The sequence below is a fragment of the Hyperolius riggenbachi genome, chromosome 1 (genome assembly GCF_040937935.1).
Source record: "Hyperolius riggenbachi isolate aHypRig1 chromosome 1, aHypRig1.pri, whole genome shotgun sequence".
Lineage (NCBI taxonomy): Eukaryota > Metazoa > Chordata > Amphibia > Anura > Hyperoliidae > Hyperolius > Hyperolius riggenbachi.
Window position 1 is genome coordinate 101,617,169 of NC_090646.1, and position 23,101 is coordinate 101,640,269.

Sequence of the window (23,101 nt, forward strand, 5' to 3'; positions counted from 1 at the left end):
GCACAGGTGAAGGTTATTTGACCGCCTGGGCAGTTTCATCTAGCGTATTTACAGTCAAAGCCTTGTCCCACGACTCCTTCCCATCAGCTAATATAGTAATGTATCATGGGTGTTTATCAAGGAAAATATCATCCCTCAAAACCCATTTTCCACCCCTTGTGTCTCTATTCTTAAATATTGACATATCTGAGGGTTCAACAGTCAAAGCAAACGAGGCAGGTTGAAAGATGACATCCCTGCTGAATTGCATCATAGTAGCATGCCAAGCGCACCAACCTGCGCAGCCTAACCTCTCGCCTCGATGGATTGTGCTGCTTCAGTTACCTTGTCATGTTGCCAAAAAGGCTCTGCTCTTCCACCTATGGGCACATAAACTACCTGGTACATAAAGTTGGTACTACCTGGTAGTTGATTTCTGTTTCAATCTGATCACACTGCTTTCCCATAACGGCCATGGCTGCTATACTGGCATCTTGCTGACACCCCACTCTATATACATCCATGAAGTCAGCATGCTGCACGAGTATCCCTGAAGTCAGTGGCTCGATGGTGTACTGGCTAATGGCTCTGCTCTGCACAGGTGACCAGGGTTTAAATCTCAGCTCTTCTGTTAAGCCAGCACCTATTCTGTGAGGAGAACTTGGGCAAGAATGCTGCTACTGCCTATAGAGCACGCCCTAGTGGCTGCAGCTCTGGCGCTTCTAGTCCACCTGTAGAAAAGCGCTATATAAATGTTCTGTTTCTTGAAGTCAGAGGTAGTCATCGGTTATAATAATTTGATACATATAGGTATATATGCGCTGCTCAGTTCTTTGTGTGAGGCTTCCTGGCCAGGTTGGTGACCTCACATTAGCAGAACGCAGTTTGTGGAGACTGGCATCTCCAGTGAAAGGTTTCAGACTGACTACAAATGAAGCTGAATCTAAATGAGGTATAATACATTGTGGCTGTGGAGTGACCCAGCAGCGTTCAGCCAATTACATAAGCTCATGTAGTGTGTGCGGGTTTTCAGGACACAGAAGGGCTTGCTGGTGAGGTGTGGCTGGGGACAGAGATGGGGGATGATGCGTTGTACGGAGTCTTTGTTCCTTTTCCCTTACAAGGCCGGGTATTCAGGAGACGCTCTCCTTGAGACACGCACACATTCTCCTCTCTCATCAGCACCTACAGCTGCTGCTCTCTTCTCTCTGGGGTTTGCATGTTACAGTGTTGGGCTTGTTTTCTGAGTACATCCGGCATGTCTCTCTCTGTGTAGGTGCGACGGCCATTTTACCAAATATGGGTTTTATCCTAAACATCCACTTGCTACCATTCCTTTTGATGTGAATCTTTGCTAAAACAAGAAGTCTTAAAAGAATGTTTGCACATATAAGGTAGAGCCTAAAGGTGTTGGCACATCAAAGTCAGCATTTGTACAGGCATGGGCACCCCTCCCCCTGTGACTGTGCTCACAATAGGTCTCTCAGGCTCTGACTGTCATATTGGGAAGGAGAGGCATGAGCTGGAGACGTGATAGATTTAGGTTAGGTCATTACAAATTGATTTTTCCCAATCTGTTCCCAGAGTCTCACTTTGACTAAGCAATGTTACAGATTTTCCAGCAAGCTCATGGTGAACCAGTACTCTTAGTTGAGTGTAAGGGGCTGAAAGAGACCAAAAAGCCTCGTTACTAAAGGTTGCCAGACACTAGAACGATTATGGGCAGATTCGACCAAGAGACACATTTATCTCTAATCTAATCTGATTAGAGATAAATTTGTCTCTAGTCGAATCTACCCATACACTACAGGCCGATTCCCGTACGATTTCAGCATGAAATCATCAGGGTATCGGCTGAGCCGCCCCGCCGCTGCCCCCCAAAATGTATAAATGTATGTAGTGTAGTTCATTTATACATTACCTGTCCTGTAGCTGCTTCCGCCCGGTGTCAGTCCATCTCGCCGGGTAAGCCGCATACACTCTAGTGGCGCATAGCATCTGACGTCAGGCGCTATGCGCAGCCGGCGTGTATGCGGAACTCGGCCAGATGGATGGAAACCACGTGGAGGCTGACACCGGACAGGTAATGTATAAATGCACTACAGTACATACATTTATACATTGCGGCGGGGGTTTCGTCGTCTCGTTGCATGTTCGCAAATCAGCCGGCGTACTGCTGCGCACCCGACCAACTAACTTCGGCTCGAAATTTTCAAAGTGTGCGGGATCGACCGTGCGGCCAATTTCTGTCCCGAAATTGGTCGCTTTGTCGGTCGGCCATGCACTTGGCAGCACCAATTTTCATCCAATTTGATTAATCGAATTGGATGGTCGATTGGTCGGTCGACTAGTGTATGGCCCCCTTAAGATGACTTGCTAAACAATGTCACGCTGCTCTTAAAGGGAACCTAAACTGAAAGCAAAATAAGTTTCTTACCTGGGGCTTTTACCAGCCCCCTGTAACCGCCCGGTGTCCACTCCATCACGGAACAACCCTCCGGTCCCTTGCAGTGGCTGTGGTTTTTTTTTTTTTTTTTTTTTTGGTGTGTGGGCCAGTCGATGGCCACTGCGCCTTTGCGTCATAGATCCCGCCACTGGGAGTGTCATGCTCATGCACAGTATGAGATTTCTTGTACTGCGCATACACCGGACGCCTCCGGCGGCAGGAGCATGATTGAACATGTGCGGCTAAGACCGTGCAGGTGCAGTGGCCATCCACTTGGCTTAGTCGATGAAAACGAAACTCTGCTGCTGTGAGGGACCGGAGGATTGTTCCGTGATGGCGAGGGGCACAGGGCGGCTGCAGTGGGCTGGTAGAAGTGTAAGTGAAACTTGCACATTGACCAGTGTATGGCTAGCTTGAGGCCAATTTTTTTTTTGGGGGGGGGGGGGGAGGGGCATTAAAGCGATCTAAACTGAAAAAGTGGATTAAAGTAAAGCTGAAGTGAGAAAGTCAGATACTTGCCTATAGAAAAGGCTTTAGATCAGGGGTTTCAACCTCAAATACAAAGTGGGCTGAAATTGTACACTAGGACCTAGTCGCGCCCCCCCCCCCCCCCCCCCTCCCTGTGACGTATGTGCAATCACCCACCAATTCCTGTTCCCTTTGCTGCAGTCTACCATAAAGCCTCAGACCCTGAGGGAATCCTGAAGACAGTCAGAACTGCAGGCAAAGTAACCTTTTGGATTGGTTGGTGAGTCCACACACAGTCCAATTTTGATTGTATATACAATCAATACAATCTGTGCTCTCATATAGAGGCCAGGTCGCTGCCACCAATCCGCAATAAAAGCGTGTGAATGCGCTAATTCTAACTCTAGCTAAATCCTGTAGAAAAAAGGGTTAATTTGACAACCTTTCTAGAGATAGCAAAACTAACAATATTTAATATCAAAACAGTTATGGTAACATGTCTCTCTGAAGATGTGAATTCTTTTGGCGGAGATTTGTTTCAGAACAGCACTTAGACGAATGATTTTTTTTAATCGTTTATTTAAAGAAATAATGCAGAACAAAGTATAGCAATAGAAACAAATTGATACAGAAATAATAAGGGTTCAATATGAAAATAATAGCTGATTACAGTCTAAGCAGTTTGTCAAATGACCGTGTCCTTTGCGATAAGTCCCACAGAAGATTTATAGTCCAATTCTGAAAAGTTCTGTGGAATGGGTATTAAAACTGGCCATACACTGGCCCGATTTGCGCCTGTTTCGACAGCAGATTCGATCATTGGGATCGAATCTGCTGCCAATCGTTCACGCTACACGCCGAATTTCGATCCATTTCGTCCGATCGCGCCGTGCGGAAAATAACAGTCGATCGCCCGTGGTTAAAGAGCGCATCGCTAGCGGCGTTCGAGTGCCCGACGACCGACGCAATAGAGTCCGCATACATTACCTGCTCCGCCGGCGCGACTCCAATCTCCCGGTCACCGCTGCTCTGTCTGCGCTCTGGTCTCCAGGTCCGGCATGCCTCACTTCTTCTAGGCCGGCAGGAAGTTTAAACAGTAGAGCGCCCTCTACTGTTTTAACTTCCTGCCGGGCTAGAAGAAGTGAGGCATGCCGGACCTGGAGACCAGAGCGCAGACAGAGCAGCGGTGACCGGGGGACTGGAGTCGCGCCGGCGGAGCAGGTAATGTATGTGGGCGGGCGGGGGCAGCAGCAGCAGCACCACCACAACAGATTGTGAACGGTTTCAGGCTGAAATCGGTTCACAATCTGTTTGCTGTAAAGGTAGCCATACGATCCCTCTCTGATCAGATTCGATCAGAGAGGGATCTATCTGTTGGTCGAATCTGATGGCAAATCGACCAGTGTATGGCCACCTTAATCCTTTTATCATCCAGCCCAAATCCGTGATGGTACAGGATGGCTGGGGTCTCTCTCTCCAGGCTGAGTGTCAGTTGCTTTTAACCCTTTCTCTGCCAGAGTGTGTGGATGGTAACGAGAGGTTACCCCTTAACAATCTGACCTCAGGCTGCTGAAGTCCGCCCCTATTGTCTGAGGAACAGAATTGGCAGTTTCTCCAAGTATGCCATAACTCAGCGGATATCTGACATATCATATAAAACCCAACATTTGTCATTCCGTCATCATGCGCTGAACCAATCGATATCAAACTCGCTTGGAGTTCCACCTTCCCTGCCTATGTAATCGATATCTCAGGCTGGGAGATGACTAGGTGATCGATTAACGTCTCAGGTGTGCTGCGCTGGTCGCATGGTGCACTGTGAGTTGTGGACCGCTGGGCCCAAACGGTTCCGCAATATCCATCGAATTATGGACTACTGTGAAATGAGGTATAAAAAGCTCATTAAGGCAGGGACATGTCTCTGGGTATTCTCAGAACAGGCAGGAATGTGAATGAGTTTGAGGGGATCTGTTCCTCTCCTTATCTTTAAAACTAGGATGGGAGAAACTTCCGGGAGAATCTTTGTTGCCCCCCTTATAGATAACCTTTTTCCTGTGTGGATGGTCTGGTTTTAGGGTGAATGGCTTCTCTCAGTAAGTACAACACAAACATTCACATCCCCCCAGTGCAAGGGTTGTGAGATGGAAAAACACTCATTTTCTAAAAACAGGCTAATGAATTTAAAGGGGTACCCCAGAACTGATTTTGTGCACAATTTTGTCCGATTGTGTGGTTCTGCTGGTGAACCCGACTGTCACCTCCCCCCCCCCCCTCTCCTCCCCATATGGCTTCCCAGGTGTTCTAGGGCTTCCCCTCCAATATAGCTTCCCTGGTGTTCTAGAGTGGGCAAACAATGCAATGTGGGGAAACCACTTGAGGGCCAAATTTAATGGCTCTGAGGACCAGATTTGGCCAGAGTTCAACATGTACCGTATGCTTTAGATCCTATTAAGCCTTCCCTGTCCCTTCTTAGTCTTCTGTTCCAGCGCTGTTACCCTTGTTTATAGCTATTTGACCAACTGGTTGAATATACCTCCATGAGGCCTCGGAAGCACTCGTGTCCCCTGAGTGCTCCCCAAGACTGGTGGCTTTGTACAGCACATGTGAGCACAGTACGGAGCCAACCATCTCCAGTAGTGCTCCCGAAACCTTTTGAGGGCTCCCGGAGGCTGTTACTTCACCAGGACACAGCAAGGGAAGGAGATCACCGATGAGGAATAGGATCCAGAGACTTCCCTCTCCATAGGATTTTTTTTTCTCTCTACAGGTTTGCTTTGAACAGGTGCATTTTATATATCAATAAATGCTGCATTCCAGTAATATTTCCTTGTGTGTGTTTTTTTTCCCCCCTTCTTCCCCTGGTCCATCTGCAGGATTCCTCCATTTTGGGCTGGCTAAGTTTAGGGAGTCCTGGAAGCTGCACACTAGCAGGTGTGGCCATGATCCCATGAGCACTGGGATCTCTGCAACCATTGCATAAGGGCACAGCCACCAATTTTGGAGGGTAAGGAGGGGACACCCCTGAGCTGCTTCCATGTCAAATTGCAGACCTCCATCCCTCCAGGTCCCCGCTGCTTTGTATAATTGTATCTCTGGAACCAGCAGTCTGGGGGCTGAAATGTGACATGTATGTGGCCTGGCAGATGGGTCACCTCTCTCCCCTCCAAATTTGATGGTTATGGAAACATTTGCATCACAGGCCAATAGAAACTGTCTCTGCAGTTGAAAGATTGTGCTATAGAGAATACTGCTGCAGTGTTTCACACTCGGGTGTGGTATACTGCAACAATGAATTAATCCAGGTGACACACATCAATTAATCTAGGTCAGGGGTGCCCAATAGGTCGATTGCGGTCTACCAATAGATCGAGACCGCCTATTTGGTAGATCGCAGCCTCTTGGCCGCGTCCCATTACATTCTACAGCCGGCAGCTGTCCCATCAAATTCTGCTGCTGGCCAATAGGAAGCAGGGGAGGAGAGAGGAGGCGCGGCTGAAGAGGCATGGGGCGGTTCTGCCATGATGGGACGTCATGGCTGGGGGGCGACGCCGGGCACAACACATACATACATACATGCACGCACGCATGCCTCATTCAATCACGCTGCAAGCCGGAGCGCTCCTTCAGCCGCCGACATACGATGCCCTGCAGCTGAGAGGGGAGACCAGACATCACCGCTGGAGGGAGGTAAGTGATTGAGCACCCATCCCTACCTACCTATGCTAAAGACGCCTATCTCTACCCACCTATGCTGAAGGGACCTGTACCCAGCTACCTATGCTGGGGGCACGTGTACCTGGGGGGGGGGGGGGCCTTGCGGGCTCTGCAACACTTTAAATGTTGGTAGATCTCCTGGACTCGGCAAATTTTAAAGTAGCTCGCGAGCTGAAAAAGTGTGGGCACCCCTGATCTAGGTGATTCGCACGAAGGCCTCATTCCCACTATACGCGCTGCCTTGCGCATTTCGGCAGAGCATATAGTGTGCGACACCCAAGAACTGTAGACGTGCACAGACAGCACTTCTACCTTTCCCATCATATGTGCTGTGCAGCAGTGTGATGCGCTTTTGCACTGCTGCATGCATTTTTCGAGAATCGCAACGCAGACCCATTCACTGTAGTGAATGGGATCAGCAGCGCAGATGACGTGCAATCGTATGCGTAGCTATCTGCACTAATTGATGGAACCGAGGCCTTTTTCGCAAAATTAGTTCTGGAATCCTATATAATAAAACTGCAGGTGTCCCTGCGTCATTAGTGTTGTGTCTGTGTTTTTTCTACTGCGCATGTGCGCAGCACGGACAGCCTGGGACAGGAGCAGGACGTTCCAGGTGGGCGGGTGCGCGCAAGGCGACTGCATGCGCGCTGGCATGTGGCGGTTGATAACTAGAGCCTGTTTTTAAAGGGGCATTAGGCCTAGTTGTTTATAAAACTATCAATGTTAGAAAAACAAATACATTTTCAGGGTTTAGGTTAGGTTATGCAGACTGTTTGTCTGCACAGAAGGGTGTAATCTCCTGGCGACAGACAGATGTGTGCGTGGGGACTGCTGTGTACTTGTGCTTCACTGTCCTCTGTTTTACCACTGGTGACTGATGTAGGAAACAGGATAGAACTCTGGAAAGAACTTTCTGTTCCTGTGCAACTGAGTGAATCCTCCTTTTAACTTCCTATTCCATTTGCACGGATTAAGTAGTTTAACTGAGCTTGCTGCCAATGCCTGGGTGTATATTCTAAAGCTGCACAGTACCTTAAGACTTAGGGGGACTTTTTGATGGTCTCTCTCAAGGGCATGTGTTAAAATGAATGTCAGAAACTGGCAGTAGCGCATGCTACATTGATCATAATTGCTGAAAATCAAGCAAAATTATAGATTGGACCTGACGGGAAAATATTGATCACAAAGGGGAGGAGCAGTGGATAGACAACCCATAGTGTTTCATGATGAAATCTATTGAAAATCGAGGAGCTGTATGTGGTATAATCAGACCAGAGAGGGATCTGTCTTTTTTGCCACATTGGGTTGCAAGCTGCGTATATGGCCACACCTGGGTTATCTAGCAGGTCTGTATAATGAAGCTGTTTTAGGACTAAATCCCAACAGAAAACTATTGCCCTTTTCTCTTTCTTTTCCTGCCCTCAGAAGTTGTATTCTGCCAGGAAAACTTTTTTATGGCTGCAATTTGCTTATTGGTGAAGTTTCCTATATTCCCATCAAGGTGCCATGTCTAAAAAATTAACTCTTTCAGGAAACTAAACTTCCTGGTTGTTTTGCACTGTACATACACGTTTATCTTCTCATGTCACATGTCGCCTCCGGTATATTTTTTAAGCCATGCAGAAATAATGTGCAGCATGCAGTGCGCTACCTGGCGGTGCAAGCATTAAAGCATCTGCTGCTCTGTAGGGGTTGCATCGCAGTGCTAGGCTAAGATATGGCATTACATGACTGTTTTGATCCTATTTTTCAGGATACAATGTGTATATACAGTAGTTTAAAGTATCCTTGGCGAAAACACAAACATGGTGTTTGGAACAAGTGTAATGGTATCCAATGGAGAACTGCAAGCAGTGCAGATCCACAGCTGCACACAATGTGGTAAATGCACACATTTTTAGTCTGTTAGGCTAGGTGCACACAGGCTGTGCGTGAAAGAGCGAGTTTTCTGTCATGTGCGTTTGCGGGTCGCATATACAAAGCGCATATGCGTTTTGTATGCATTTTCCATACGTTTTTAGATTGCGTTTTTTCTGCAAATCACTAGGAAGACTACAGGAAGCGGAAATACATCACAAAACAATAAAGTATGAAAAACTCATTACCATTGACTTTCATTATGTGTGTGTTTTGATAACTATGCAACAAAACCAGCGTTTTTAAAAAACGCATGTTTCAAAACGCGTATATATATATATATATATATATATATATATTTATTTTTTTAGTATGTATGTATGTATATGGCTCATTGACTTGCATTGGCGGTAAAAATGCTGCATTTTCCTCAACGCTAGCGTTTCTGCTATGTGTGTTCCTAGCCTGTCAGGGAGCAGACAGATGTAGCAAGCATTTGAATGAGGGAAGATTTCTGCTTAGTGCTAATCTTTCATATTGCTCATTGTTATATTGTAGCGAGTGGATTAATTTGTTTTTGATAACGCGAGAAATTACAGTAGAGTCTCCATTATTTGGCACTGACTGGGATTGGGTGATGCAGAATAAGTGTGCTGTCTGGAATGTCGGAAATAATCGAATCAACGCGTATCGACTGACGCAGCGAACGCGGAAACGCATGGTGTGTATCCAGCATTATGCACACGGTATGATTTTCCATGCGATAGATGGATCTGATTGATTAAATCCGTCATGTCCGATATTGCTCCCGATGGTTTCCGCGCTCAATTTCTTATAGCGGTGAATGGAAAAAGGAATGAAGATCGCGCGGAAAATATTGACGTGTGTACCCAGCATAACGACAGTTGGTCCAACGAATCCGCTGAGCGGATCGGGCAAACCGGCTGTTATCGGTCACCCAACAGAGTGTACACATGTCCAACTTGTCGTTCAAACAAGTTTTTCGAAAAAGTTGGACATGTGTACGTACCTTAAGTTTCCCTTCACCACTGTGAGCACTGCCAGCGATTTTGTGCTGGTTTGTTGAGACTGCTGGTTACTAGAGTTTCAGATAACTGGGACTCTACTGTATATCCAAAATGTACTATTACTCCAGGTCACCTTTTTGGACGCTGATCTGTTGGAAATTGATTGGAGGTTTATCAGTTGGGTATGTTTGGGTCAATGATTCAATGGCTATGGCATTCCACTACTTCAGGTCACTAACTTTTTTTAAAAATGTATAGTATGATGTGCCTAAAGAGGGACTGTAACACGTTTAGTACAAAGCAGAAAATTTAGGATACCCACTTTTACCTTGAAATTCCTGGTTTCAATATCAAAAAACACCTCCTATAGCTATATATTCTTGTATATTGGTATGTAGTCCCATCCTCCCACTGACGCCTTGACTAGGCTATTAATTATGCAGATCCCTCCCCCCAGGGAATTGTGGGAAACCAAATATCATTTGTACTGGCTTTATAACTCTCTCTGTGAAACTAACATTTCACAGACATCACCTGCCATTAGTAAAAATGCTGTAGCCGATGATGCATGTCAGAATGTAAATTGGGGTGAGGAAAAATTTTACAATGGGCAAACTCTGACTAAATACATTTTATACATGAATATTGTGAATTATATTCATTGTTTTGACGACAGGTCCTCTTTAATTCTCCTTTGTTTTACAGCCTGGATAAGATCGCTTGCTGAGATGTGTTCCCTGCTGGTTTAAATTTGCAGTCAGGTTTTTGTTTCCAGAGGGGCAGAAAGATGAGATTTCACGGTAGGATGAGCCGCACTCTGTGCCGTGTTTATCTGCGTAATGCCAGAGCCATGGAAATCTCACAGTCCTGAGATGCCCGTGTAAAGCAGCCGCTTGCTTAGATGATGCAAACTGCTGGGAGTGAGCGGTAGCGGCAGCCCCAGTGTGGAAACCTGCTCTGCGGTGGATGGAAAACTTCTTAACTGAGGAAGATAGTTGCACTGGAGGGGGATGGGAGTTTTGCCCCAATAACCTCCTGGCTGCCAGACAGGACAGCTGTGTCTTCTGGCCAGAGCCAGGAAGGTAGCAGGTGTGTAGTTAATTGCACGGAAAGAATTTTGCATCAACACTGTGGAAACTGTTATGGTGTTTCTTGAATGACAAGGTTTTCTTGGTCCAGAGATTTGTGATTATTCCAATTTTAATGGCAATTAAATGAACAGTTTCTATCGTTTCAGTGCCATTAAAATTGGAATACTGTAATCAGTTTCTTGGGAAATTCATTTCCAGCTGGCATTAGTTAACATTCCAGTCAAACATGCATATTCTGCATTTAAACTAATTTGGAGAAACTACTTACGAGCCAAAAAAATCTCCTCTGTATCTTGGGGTTCATCTTTTGCACTTGGTTGCCTCGGGCGCTCAGTTCAGATAGCTGCAGAGAGCTTAACGTATATATCTGGGCAAAATCTGAAATGGGCCAGATAGTATTTATGTATGTTATGTGCTAATATTTGCTATCTAGATACCTTGTCACATGCTAGATGGTAGTTGGCATAAGGCAGCCACTAGGGGCCTCCTCTGCCAAGAATCTTGCATGTGTAGAGCAGCCCACTACCTTTAACCCTTCCACTTTGTGCCACCCCAGCATGTGCCACACTTGGTCTAACCACTTCCACTAGTGAGATATAGATATATATATATATATATATATATATATATATATATATATATATATATATATATATATATATATATATATATATATATATATATATATATATATATATATATATATATATATATATATATATATATATATATTCTCTATATCTAGAGAGATAGAGAGTCACAGCTATCTCCTGTCATGGTATGGAATAAAAAGAAAACCTATTTCCCCTAAATCAACACATTCCAGTGCGCGCCCCCCCCAAAGCGGTTCCGAGATGAAAAACTAACTATGACAAGTAACTTGTCTATATATCTTATCTAAAGTTTAGATAGTTTACACAGCAAATGCAGCTGCAAACAGCTTTAATAGAATATGATTGATTATTCCTGTGATACAATGACAACAGCCATGTTGTTTGTAAACATTACACAGAGGCAGGCTTATCTGCATCTTGAGCAAAAAACCTAATTCCCCCCGCCCCTCCTCCTCCCTCCTCCCCTTTGCCTCGGAAATCTCTGGCTAGTAATACCTCCCCCTTCTCCTGCCCAGACTGAGCTCCCATGAGCTCTTGCTACGGTCTGAAAGTGCCTTGGCTCTCTGAAAACCTGTGGGTGTGGCTTCTTTAGTTTATAGGGAATTAGAGTATTAAAACAAAAACAAAGTATTTGGCTTGAGGAATGCCCTAAAAACAATAGGAAAGGAACACAATTATGCAATGAGTGAAAGTTCATCTCGGATCCACTTTAAAGTAAGCCCTAACAGGAATTTAACCTCCCTAGCGTCCAGAGACGCCGGAGGTCACCGCTCAGGCCCTGCTGGGCCGATTTAAATAATTTTTTTGTCAAACACGCAGCTAGCACTTTACTAGCTGCGTGATTGCTGCGATCGCCGATCCGCCGCTACCCGACGCGAAAAAGGGCCCCACCCCCCGCAGACCCCGTGCGCAGCCTGGCCAATCAGTGCTAGGCAGCGCTGAGGGGTGTATTGCGACTCCCTATGACATCATGATGTCATTCAATTTGTCGCCATGGCGACGGGGAAAGCCCTGAAGGATATACCGTTCAGAGCGGGATTTCCTGACGGGCATAGGCGCCAGCGGCGATTGGAAGGGTGGGTGGGAAGCGGAAGGGAGGGGGGTATCATGTAGCTAACGCTAGCCTAGCTACATGATTAAAAAAAAATTAGGTTTAAAAAACAATGCGCAGCTGTGCGGCTGCACATAATCAAAACGCCAGGGAGGTTATAGTATGCTTGATATATATAAGCCCTAGTGGCAGTAAGGAGAAAAAGTATGGCAACTTGCTGTTACTGGAGCTGATGGTTTTGCAGGTGGGACCATGGCTTTGCCAATCACTGCACTCGATGCTCAGCATGTGCAGGAATTGGAAAGTGCATGTATCGTCTGTCGTCAAGTCCCCATTCTTCCATCTGAGAAATATAGCGAGAATTAAACACCTTATCCCAGCTGAAGACCTACCTAATCTAGTCCATGCATTTGTATCTTCCTGGCTGGATTACTGCAATGCCCTATTCGTCAGATCCCCAGATAAGGTTCTGGGCCCCTTACAACTAGTACAGAATGCAGCAGCCAGACTCCTAGCCAATGGCTCACACATCTCCCCAGTACTGCAAACTCTTCACTTGTTGCCTGTAAAATGGAGAATCCATTTTAAGATCTGCCTGCTGACATTCAAGGCTCTACACCTCATGGGACCCAAGTACATAGCGGATCTATTGGAACTATATGCCCCTCCATGCACTCTACTCTGCCAATAAGATGAATCTGGTTATTCCCAGGATTCACTTAAAAACATTTGGTGCTCGGGCCTCTTCCTAAGCATCCCCTACTCTATGGAACTCACTTCTACAATCAGCACGAAAGGCTCCTTTTCTGGACACCTTTAAGAAAAGCTAAAAACCCATCTCTTCTCCCGAGCCTTGAGACTGCATAATGCAGGGTCACAACGCCCTATAAAATTATTATTATTATTATTATTATTATTAATAATATTTGTTATTATTAATAGAACTATGGTCCCGCCTGCGAGACCTTTGGTTCAGGTAGAAACACAGGTTACCGTACTTCTTCTCCATAGACTGAAGCTCAAGGACAAGAGGATGCAGGGGGATATGGGGGGACCGCACAGCATGGAGCTTTGGGTAAGAGGAGGAGGCGGGGGGCAGCGAAGGACATGGAGGACAGCAGACAACACAGCGGAGGACATAGGGGGACACGAGGCACAGAACAGGGGATAGAGAAGGACATGGGGACACCAGGACAACACTAAACGTACATTGGGGGGGCACACAAGGTGGATCCAGCAGAAAAAGAGATGGCACAGTGGGGAAGGCAGGAGGACACAGCACAGGAACTTGTATGTTTATAGAAGTACAAGACATCCCATGAAAATAAGCCTTAGCATACCTTTTGGAGCAAATGAATATATAAATTAATATGACCTTTTCGGGGAAACGCTGAGTGTGTTTGTATCTCTGAGTCTTGCACAACTTCATGAGGACACATCTTGTAATATACCTTGCCAGATGGTGCCCAGTCTCCCTATACTGTAATATTTGGCTATTGTGGGCCCTATAAGTAGACCCAGTTGCTTTCAGAGGTGACTCTGGCATTCACCTTGATTCGTCCTTCTCCTCTGCCTCATGCAGCCTCCTCCCGCTGTCAGCCCACACCGCTCTGGTAACATTGCTGCTACGTGGACGTATTGTTATGTAAATGCCTTCTCTGTGACTTGGAAAACGTCTGTGCAGTGTTACCAGGGGTAATGTGACACAGCACAGGACTCTATTCAAGCCCTTCCTAAACCCGGATGTTCCCCAGCAATATAACGGGAAGCCTTCATAAAGAAGGTATTCACGCGGGAATGACCAGATTTAATTCAGCTTTGTAACTCGCACAAACAATAGGATTAAATTTACTAGAAGTTTGGAGACGGAATGTACCTATCATTTGCTGCCAGCCTAGCGATGTGGCATTGTGACAGAGCTGGGAAGCCTTTCCTGTGCTAAACTATCAGTGCCTGGAAGAATACCTGCCCAGCTGTCACCACAGCGTGACACTTGACTGTTGGCAATTGTTTTGCCTTGGTGCAGCGTTCACTTTCAGTGAAATGTCTGGAGACGCCTGATCAATAAGCTAGAACTGCCTCACCACTGCTAGAGGCAGCACAGCGGTGTAGTGGTTAGCCCTCTCGCCTTGAGTTAAATCGCTCAGTAGCAGAGAAGAGGTGAGCAAGGGCAGCTCTGTGTTCATAGTAAAAGATTGGTTGGGGTTTTCCAAGCTCCTCCCATATTGCTCATGTGGCAGGTGATGGGATAGAGGGGTGGTTTGAACACCACGCTGCATCAGACATTCACATAGGAAGAGCACGACAAAAAATAATGGAGAAAATGGTTTGTGAGTAAGGCAAAAGCCTTTAGGCTGGTTTCAGACTGCGGATTGGCGTCAGCAGTGTGGCTCACCGCAATGCCATAAACAGGCCTTCGGGGATTATCGTGTTAATACACGGTAATCCCCTTCTGGCTGACAGCCAAACAGGAAGTGACGCTCGTTTGCGCTCACTTCCTGTTTTGGAAATCTGCACAATCTTGCACAGAAGCGTATTGTAAAATATACGCATTTGCGCCGCGCTGTCGCCACCACCATTTTTTAAATACCTGCATCGCCATAGACTTACACGACTTCCGGTCCGCTGCACGTCGGCACATAACTGTGCGGTAATGTGGATCTGTGCAAGCGTTGGTTGAGTCAAAAAGTTGCATCGCGCCGTACCGCGGCAGTATGGAAGTCCCCATAGACTTTCATTGTCCTGCGGTGGGGTGTGGTAAAATTACCACCCCATTGTGTAAGGACCCTTTTGCACTGTAAGGGCTCGTTCACATCTAGGGTGTTTTCAGCCTTTTTTCAAGTGCAGGCGATTTTCAAAATCGCCCACATGCTTGTGCAATGATTCTCTGAGAAGGTTCATATCGGTGTCTGTAGCATTTTTGGGGCGATTTTGCTCTAATGGATGATACAGGAAGAGCATTAAACGCTCACAAAATCACTTTAAGCAGCGATAGCGTTCATGTTTTTCAGAATAAATACATTGTATTTATTCTTTTCTGGGTCAAAGGGTTCACTTCCAGGTCAAAGGGTTCACTTCCTGACTGACGTCAGGAAGTGACAAAACGGAATTTCAAACAAAAGCGATTTGCCCAATATCGTGGAGCGCTGGGAGGGGGGAAAAATGCTCAAAATTGAATTGCTGTCAGCGATTTCGATTTTTAGATGTGAACAGAGCCTCAATGTGTTACAAAAATAATAATCCTGAACTGGTGCTTATCTCCAATTACGATCTGTGAGGGAAGCCAGCAGTGCCAGATGCTATGTATATGTACTTACTGGAAGGTCTCCATACGGGATAAGTTGTTTAAGTCATTTCTGGGAAACCTGCGCATCCAGCCCATTACCCCTGCAATCCATTTTTATTTCAGGAAGCCCAATGACTTGTTAAATGCTTTGTAATTGGATGGTGCTGTTTGGTGAATGACCCCAGTTAGAATATAGAACTCTGGTCTGAAAGCTTCTAATCTCCTACTACAATGCCCCTCTGTATCGGAAAAACAGCCGTGCGCCGCACACAGCACAGTTAATAAGGATAATCTGATTATCTTTCTTTGAAATACGAATCCTGCCTAGAAATTGTTCCCTTCAAGTTTAATTTAACTTTTACAGTCAACAGCAGCTTTAACCATTTAGCGATGGATGTACATGGCTTTATAGAATATGCCTGACTAGTCACTTATATTGGTTATGCTCGCTTCCAGAAAAGTAATCTTACAGCCCTCTTCCACTGTGATGGTATTGGCAAACTCAGTGCGGTTCTAACTGTGATTAGCTGTGTTTTGCAAATGCTATTTCCCATACACTGTGGCACGGTTATCGGGTGATCGTTATGCATAATATGATTGCCATTTTGGGGCTTCACGCCACATTGGTAAATCGCACAGTACCAGCCTTGCTATGCAATTTTTGTGTGCTCCCATCGGCTACTACCTAAGCAGTATCACTTGAAAACCACAGCAAGCATTATGATGGCACCTAAGTAAAAAAATAGCTTTGCGCTCAATCATTGCAGTGGGAAAGGGGCACTGCAATTGATCATGGTGCCCCTGAGATTTACGCAACGTCTCATCAGCTCGGAACACATACAGTGGAGGGGGTGGATGTAGTGGAAGGAAAATGTGTAGATTCCCACAGTTGACTTTTTTTTTTTTAATCTGCCATGTGCCAGGTCTTCACGGTCCTAGAACCAGAACTTCTGTGCCTACAGGCTCCTATGATGTAAATCTGGACCTGGGTATGGAAAAGGGGGAGACGATGCTAAACCGGAATAGCCAGCCTCAACCAGAATAGTTACCAACCAGATGAACTGCTGAGGAACATAAATATATGGTGGCTGTTGGTGATGTCCATCTTTGGGATTTGTTTGTCTTACTACCTAATAAAACCCCTGTGTCTCTGCGTCCCATGTCCGTGTGTGTGTCCCACCGTCCGCGCTACTGCGCATCTGCCGCAGGGACAGCCGTTGTTGGGACGGGAGCAGGAGAGTTAGGGGGGCCGGGCGGGCGTATGAGTGGGCTCACGCGGCGGGCGCGAGCATGCGTGCTGACAGGTGGCGGCGGTGACAGACCTATAGCCCATTCTTAAACAAGCTAAGGTCCCTAGTTCTTTTTATTTTTTTCTGATTTGTAGTGTGCTTGCTTAAAGAGGAACTCCAGTAAAAATAATGTGATGAAAAAAAGTGCTTAATTTTTATAAATGGTTTACTCAGTGTTTGTTTGCCCATTATAAAATCTTTCCTCTCCCTGATTTACTTTCTAACATTTATCACATGGCGACCTCTTTACTGCTGGCAGGTGATGTCAGTGGAAAGAGATGAAGCATTTTTGTCAGTTGAAAACGGCTGTTATTTCCCACGATGCAACAAAGCTCCATCAGTGTGATCACATCACACTGTGGGAAAGGTTTCATCACAATATCAGCCATACAGAGCCCCCTTATGATCCATTTGAGAAAAGGGTATCTTCTACTGATTGAAGTTCAATCCTTGGTTACAGCTTCTCTTTAAAGGATTTTTCTTTGATATGATAGTGATATGCTCCAGTGTTGGGTGTTGCTTGATCTGTGATCATTCCTTTCTGGTGCATTCCACCTAGTGGATTCTAGCATCTGCCATATTTGATACCCAGAAGTGATACTTGTAGCAAGTCAGAAGTGGTGTGCCTTGCTCCAGAACTAGCACTCATAGGAGCAGTACTGTGGAGTCTGTTTATGAAATCTCCAACTCTGACTCTAGGTACCCAAAAATTGCTCTGACTCCACAGCCCTGCCTCGGAGTCATTCATTGGCTTTATTCACTGTTTAATGTAGTCTGTAGGGTCAACTGAATATTGGTAAAGAGTTGACCCAGCTCAAGCCAGTATATTAAAACCGTGAGTCGGTGAGCAAGGCTCCCTAAAGGCTCATACACATGCTCAACAAAAGTCTTTTAAATGCACGATTTTCAAACAACTTCAAGAAGTTGGACAACTTTTGTCAAGCAAGACGTGCAAACTAAAAGGCGTTATCACTAATAAGAGGCTCAAGTCGAACCAACTGTTTGACTTGAGCTGCATCTTATCAGTCGTTGGGTCGCCTCTTATCAGTGATGACGCCTTGTCGTTTGCACGTCTTTTACTTCACAGAAGTTGTCCAACTTCTTCAAGTTGTTTGATAATCGTGCATTTGAAAGACTTTTGTTGAGCGTGTGTATGAGCCCTTAATGATCGTACTTGCCCGTGGAGTGTGACCTTAGTGGCTGCAGCCCTGAACTTGGAGTCCAACAGGAAAAAAGTGCGCTATTAGGGCCCTTTTCCACTAGCGGCGTTTGCGATGCTGAATTGCAAAATCGCAAACCGCTAGTGATTTTGAAATCGCTACGGTTTGCTTTTTAACATAGGAATCGCGGTAGGTAATTTCCACTACCGCGATTCGTTTTTGACTCTAGCGCGATCGTACCGCGGAGCGATCTTTGCCGCGATTTTGCTATGCAGTGCATTGCATAGCAAAATCGTGAACGCAATCGCCGGGAAGTTTCCTGCACTTGCGATTCAGCAATCGCTAGCGTTTAGCGTGAACGCTAGCGATTGCTAGTGGAAAAGGGTCCTAAATGTTATGTCTTGTCTAGTCTGTAACACACTGAGGTAGTATTGGTGCCATATAAATGTGCAGTAATAGTATTGGCTGCCCTTCTGAGTTCCGTGTCACTAAGAAACTGAAATGTCCTGAACTGATCGGGTTTGTTGTTTTGTCACACGGCTCAGAGAGATGTCTCCTGACCCTGGAAGACACGCCCCTGTGGCTCAGCTGTCACACAGAGATGGCCTTCAACTCCCTCACATCAACTAACTTTAGAGTGGCGGCTCCATTTCAGTAGCACTCACCCTTATTCTGAATCTGTAAATTATTACAGCTGAAATTCAAGCCAGCAGAGTGAGGGAGGGAAAATAGTAATAGCTGTGTTCTGAGAAATTGTTTCTTGCAGCAAGTTCCCTTTTTTGAACGTTTTTGCTTTGCCTAGCTAGGAACTCTTGTTGGGATTTTTGTGTGTGTGTGTTTTTGTTATAATAATTTATTATTATTATTATTTTTATCAGATTATGACAAACTGCAAATGGTTCAAAAGTCTAAGTACTCCCTCAGCCCAACATGAGTATCACTTGGGATACATGTACCACGTGTTGAGAGGTTAGTTTCTTAAGCCTTGTGCACAGAATGGGGGGGTTCTCGACAAGGGCAGCTGTTCCGGGCCACCTCTAAGAACCTAGCTTATGTACAACAGCCCCGATGTATTCCCTGAAGATCTGTTTTGACTTGGCCAAGCGCACGCCAAGCCCATTGTTGTACTCCTTACCTCTCCCACTCAGAGCTGCACTGTCTAGTGCTGCAATTTGAACCAAGTGCTGCAGGGCTACAGTGCTATGCTACCGTGCCACCATGGTTATTTACACTTATGGCTGTGGAGACCAGAAGAACTTTCTCTTGGCATTCTACATTGCCAACATGACATATCTCAGAGGGAATGGCAAGCGAGTGGTACAGACTTGGTAAGAGTTGGCTTGAGAATAGTAACATGGTCAGTTATTCTTATAGATCCGCAATTGGCCCAAATCTTGCCATGCATAGGTGGTTCAGGTGACGGTCATCCCATAAGTACTACTAGGAAGGGCAGCTAAAAATTACATATAATAGGTGGATGAGATCTGAGCTTTCTTTTAAGCGAGTTACAATGCACTTTGAATGTTGGCTTGTGTTGTATCTTATGTATTTTCCCTATATGCTGCTCAGTATAAAGCCTCATGCATATGCTCAATTAATGTCCCCCTTAATAATTGTGGATAGATCATTAGGGCAGCATTTTGGCAGTTGAGTGTAACAGACACGGTTGGTTATAGCCAATCTGCACGTACTGTTCAAGGGAGAGGAGATAAGGGGTTAGAAACTGTTAAACAAGCTGAATCGGGCAAAAATGACGCTGGGAATTGAGGCCCTCCATGCACCGCCATAGGCCGTAATGTGAATTAAGGCTATAGTGGCTCTTAGTCAGTAATTTGGGCGCCGTTAAAAGAATGAGCACAAATTACAATCAAAACAGTGTAATTTGTCCGCCAATAATGTCTTACCCCAGAATCCACTGCGGTGGAGGGGGAATAGTAATGAACGCCGCCGGCACTTTTGCAGGAGCAGGGTGAGCCGTTTTTTTTTGCTTTACCCTGTGCTTAAATTTCCCAGCACCTTAGTTACATGTGCGTATACAAGTTACCACTGTTGCTATGCGTGTCAGGTCCAGCGGTGGAGATGCCATTCGCTGTAAGGAAATGTTGTTTGGTTGGAGCTGCTGCTCACTTGTGTAATGTGGTCATTGTAGATGGCGTCAGCATTGCCATACATGTAATTGTGTAATAACCCTAGTAAGTGCTGTTTCTGCTTTCTACTGAAGTAACTTCTGCCAAATCGTTCTAAAGCTTTTTTTTTTTTCTCCTCATTTAGGATCGGAGCAGAATGTACGACAGTTTGAATATGCACTCGTTAGAAAACTCCCTCATTGAAATAATGAGAGCCGAGCACGATCCGCTGAAAGGTAAGTCTGCTCCTCTGCCACTAATGTAGATGTGCTTTTGCGTTCAATAACCAGATGATTTTTTCATTGTCATTAAAATGTAATACTTTGCCATAAGTCATACAATGTTTGTATTTCATGCAGTTGTTTCAGAGACCTGCAGTCATGTGATCAAAAAATGTAATTGGCAGTTGAGTGGGTGTCGTCGTCCCCCAACACCCCCCCCCCCCCCCCCACCCCACCTTGTGAAAACCTCACTTCTCTCATATGCTGCTGTGCTGGGCACAAAGTGTTAACATCTGACCAGGAAGTTTTTGGGCAAGATGCCTCCTTCCAGTTCATATTTGACTACTATTGCAAGTACATCCATGCTATGCGCTAAACAGTGGGCATTGCTAATTATTCCATGATCACTGGCATATGCTATAAATTACATGAGATTCCAGATGCTTATTTTGGCACCTTGACTCATCCCAGAGAAATTCTTTTTGGAAGCAGGCACTTTTTTTTTTTCTTCCCTCTAGCAGAATGGCACACAATGAGGAAGGCTGGTGCAGGAACAGGTACCTGGTGCATTTTTTTTTATTTTTTTTTTGTCCCCGTCAGGAGAATGAACATGAATTTAAATATACACAGACCACAAATAAAAATAACTAGGCAAATAGCAGGAACGTCCTTATTACCCCCCTTTATATTTGTGTCAAAATTGTGCGTAATAAGTTGATTGCATGCAAAGGGATTTAAAGGAAACGTAGTGGGGAATCTGAAGCTTGCTTTTTTTTTATTCTTTTTTTTTCCTCTTAATTGCCATTTGTTTTGGTATTGCCAGGTAGACATTGCAAATGTCAGTGAGTAGGGATTTGGAAACACAGCCTGTTAAAATCAATAGGCTGCCCATGAATTTGCTAGCGTGTGGGGGGGATTTGGCAGTAGAGCAAATGCTAAATTTGCATCTCCGGCCCTAGTGGAAAATTATGTAGGGTGCCTTGGCAGTTGCCTGATGGTGTAATGGTTAAGGGCTCTGCCTCTGACACAGGAGACCAGGGTTCGAATCTCTGCTCTGCCTGTTCAGTAAGCCAGCACTAATTCAGTAGGAGACCTTTGGCAAGTCTCCCTTACACTGCTACTGCCAATAGAGCGCGCTCTAGTGGCTGCTGCTCTGCTCTGGCGCTTTGAGTCCGCAAGGAGAAAAGCGCAATATAAATGTTTGTCTTGTCTTGCCTATCAGGAGGAAGTGCATTTTTAAGTGTTATGCTAGGTACACACTTCTATTTCCATCCCATTGATGGGAATCTGACGATAATTTCTGTCATGTCCAATCTGCTCCCTGTTCGATAACTGGGTTGACTTTCTGACATCACTTGAAATTCGATCCGTTATTGATTAGGAGCCTGTTGGACATGTACTTTTGCTGCAACTTCCGATCAGATTACCCGTCTATTGGGACAGAAAATTGCATTGTGTGCCCAACATTATTGTGAAAGAAGCAGAGATTGTCCAGAGACTGAAGGACAATGGCCTGGGTTCGACTGTATGTATGCTATGAAAATATGAAGTTAAGGCTGGCTTCACACTGTAGATTGGGCGGTACGGAAAAACAGGCCTTCGGTGATTACCACGTTAGTAAGCAGTAATCCCCATCTGGCCAAACAGGAAGTGATGCTCACTAATTGTTTGGCAATGGATGATGTGCGCGGAATCGTATTACTAAAATACCCTTCCACTCATGCGCAGCGCTGGAAACTGGTTTTATATGTACCTGCATTACCATAGACTTACATGACTTCTGGTCCGATGGAGGTCGCTGCAGGAGCCGCATGGTAACGTAAGTTTGTAAGAGCGTTAGATATGGCACTTCGGGCACAGCAATGCGCAATGTGGGGAGTGTAAACACCACCACATTCTTTCGGCAGCGGCACCGCACCACCTCGGTGTGAAAGGGCCCTAAAGGTTTCAAGGGTTAGAGAATGAAGGATGTGTTTGGAAGGGAATTCCAGGGAAGTGGGGCTCAGGAGAAGTCTTGTATATGCAAACATGAGGAGGTGATTCTAGTGGAAGGTGAAGTGCAGAGTGGACATTGCGGTAGGAGTGGAAAATATTGAGGGGGAGAAAGATTGTGAAGAGCTTTGTAGGTTACAATTAAGAGCTTGGTTAATGGTTAATTGACAACCAGTGAGGAGCTTGGCTGGGAGGAGCAGCTGCTGAGGAGCACGAAGAGAGTTTGCAGGTACTTATTTGCATCTCCTTGACCATCCCTACACAGGCTTCTCCCAGGTGAGCTCCCCTTGCCCTCCTGCTGCTGCTGTGCGACCCAGAACAGCTTAGTGGCCAGGCATTAATGGCTTCAATTCACTAAGCTTAACTCCTGTCTTTAATAACTCTTCTGAGCTGTTTTACAGTTATCACAATTATATCACCATGGTGATAACTGTAAAACCGCTCTGAAGAGTTATTAAAGACAGGAGTTAAGCTTAGTGAATTGAGGCTAATTGTATGAAAGATTACTTCATAGAAGAGAAAACACAAGTGTATGGCACAACCCACCAAAAATAAAGTTGAGCAAAAAAGTGTCACTATGGCGAATCATTCATTCCATCTCCCTGCAGTATTCAGTCTGTTACTGTCAAATTGCCATCAAGACCACTGATTCGCGTGACCAAGCGTCATTTAGACGTGAAACGGCCGTCGCTCCACCGCTCACAGCCTAACACCCACCTCCAGCACCAGCCACCCTGCAGTCGCCGGTCACGTAAGATATGCCTGGCATCACTTGC

General features: G+C 45.5%; 1 protein-coding gene across 5 annotated transcripts in view; it reads left to right on the forward strand.

Annotated features, from left to right (window-relative positions):
* Positions 1-23,101, forward strand: part of CPEB2 (cytoplasmic polyadenylation element binding protein 2) — a 148,877-nt gene that overhangs the window by 46,700 nt on the left and 79,076 nt on the right. For 4 of the 5 annotated variants that reach the window (XM_068277589.1, XM_068277562.1, XM_068277580.1 and 1 more), the window contains exon 3: positions 20,258-20,348. In XM_068277589.1, the coding sequence (XP_068133690.1) occupies positions 20,258-20,348 (91 nt within the window). Of the gene's footprint in view, positions 1-19,881; positions 19,956-20,257; positions 20,349-23,101 lie in introns of those variants that run through there. The other variant, XM_068277598.1, reaches the window with a different exon arrangement.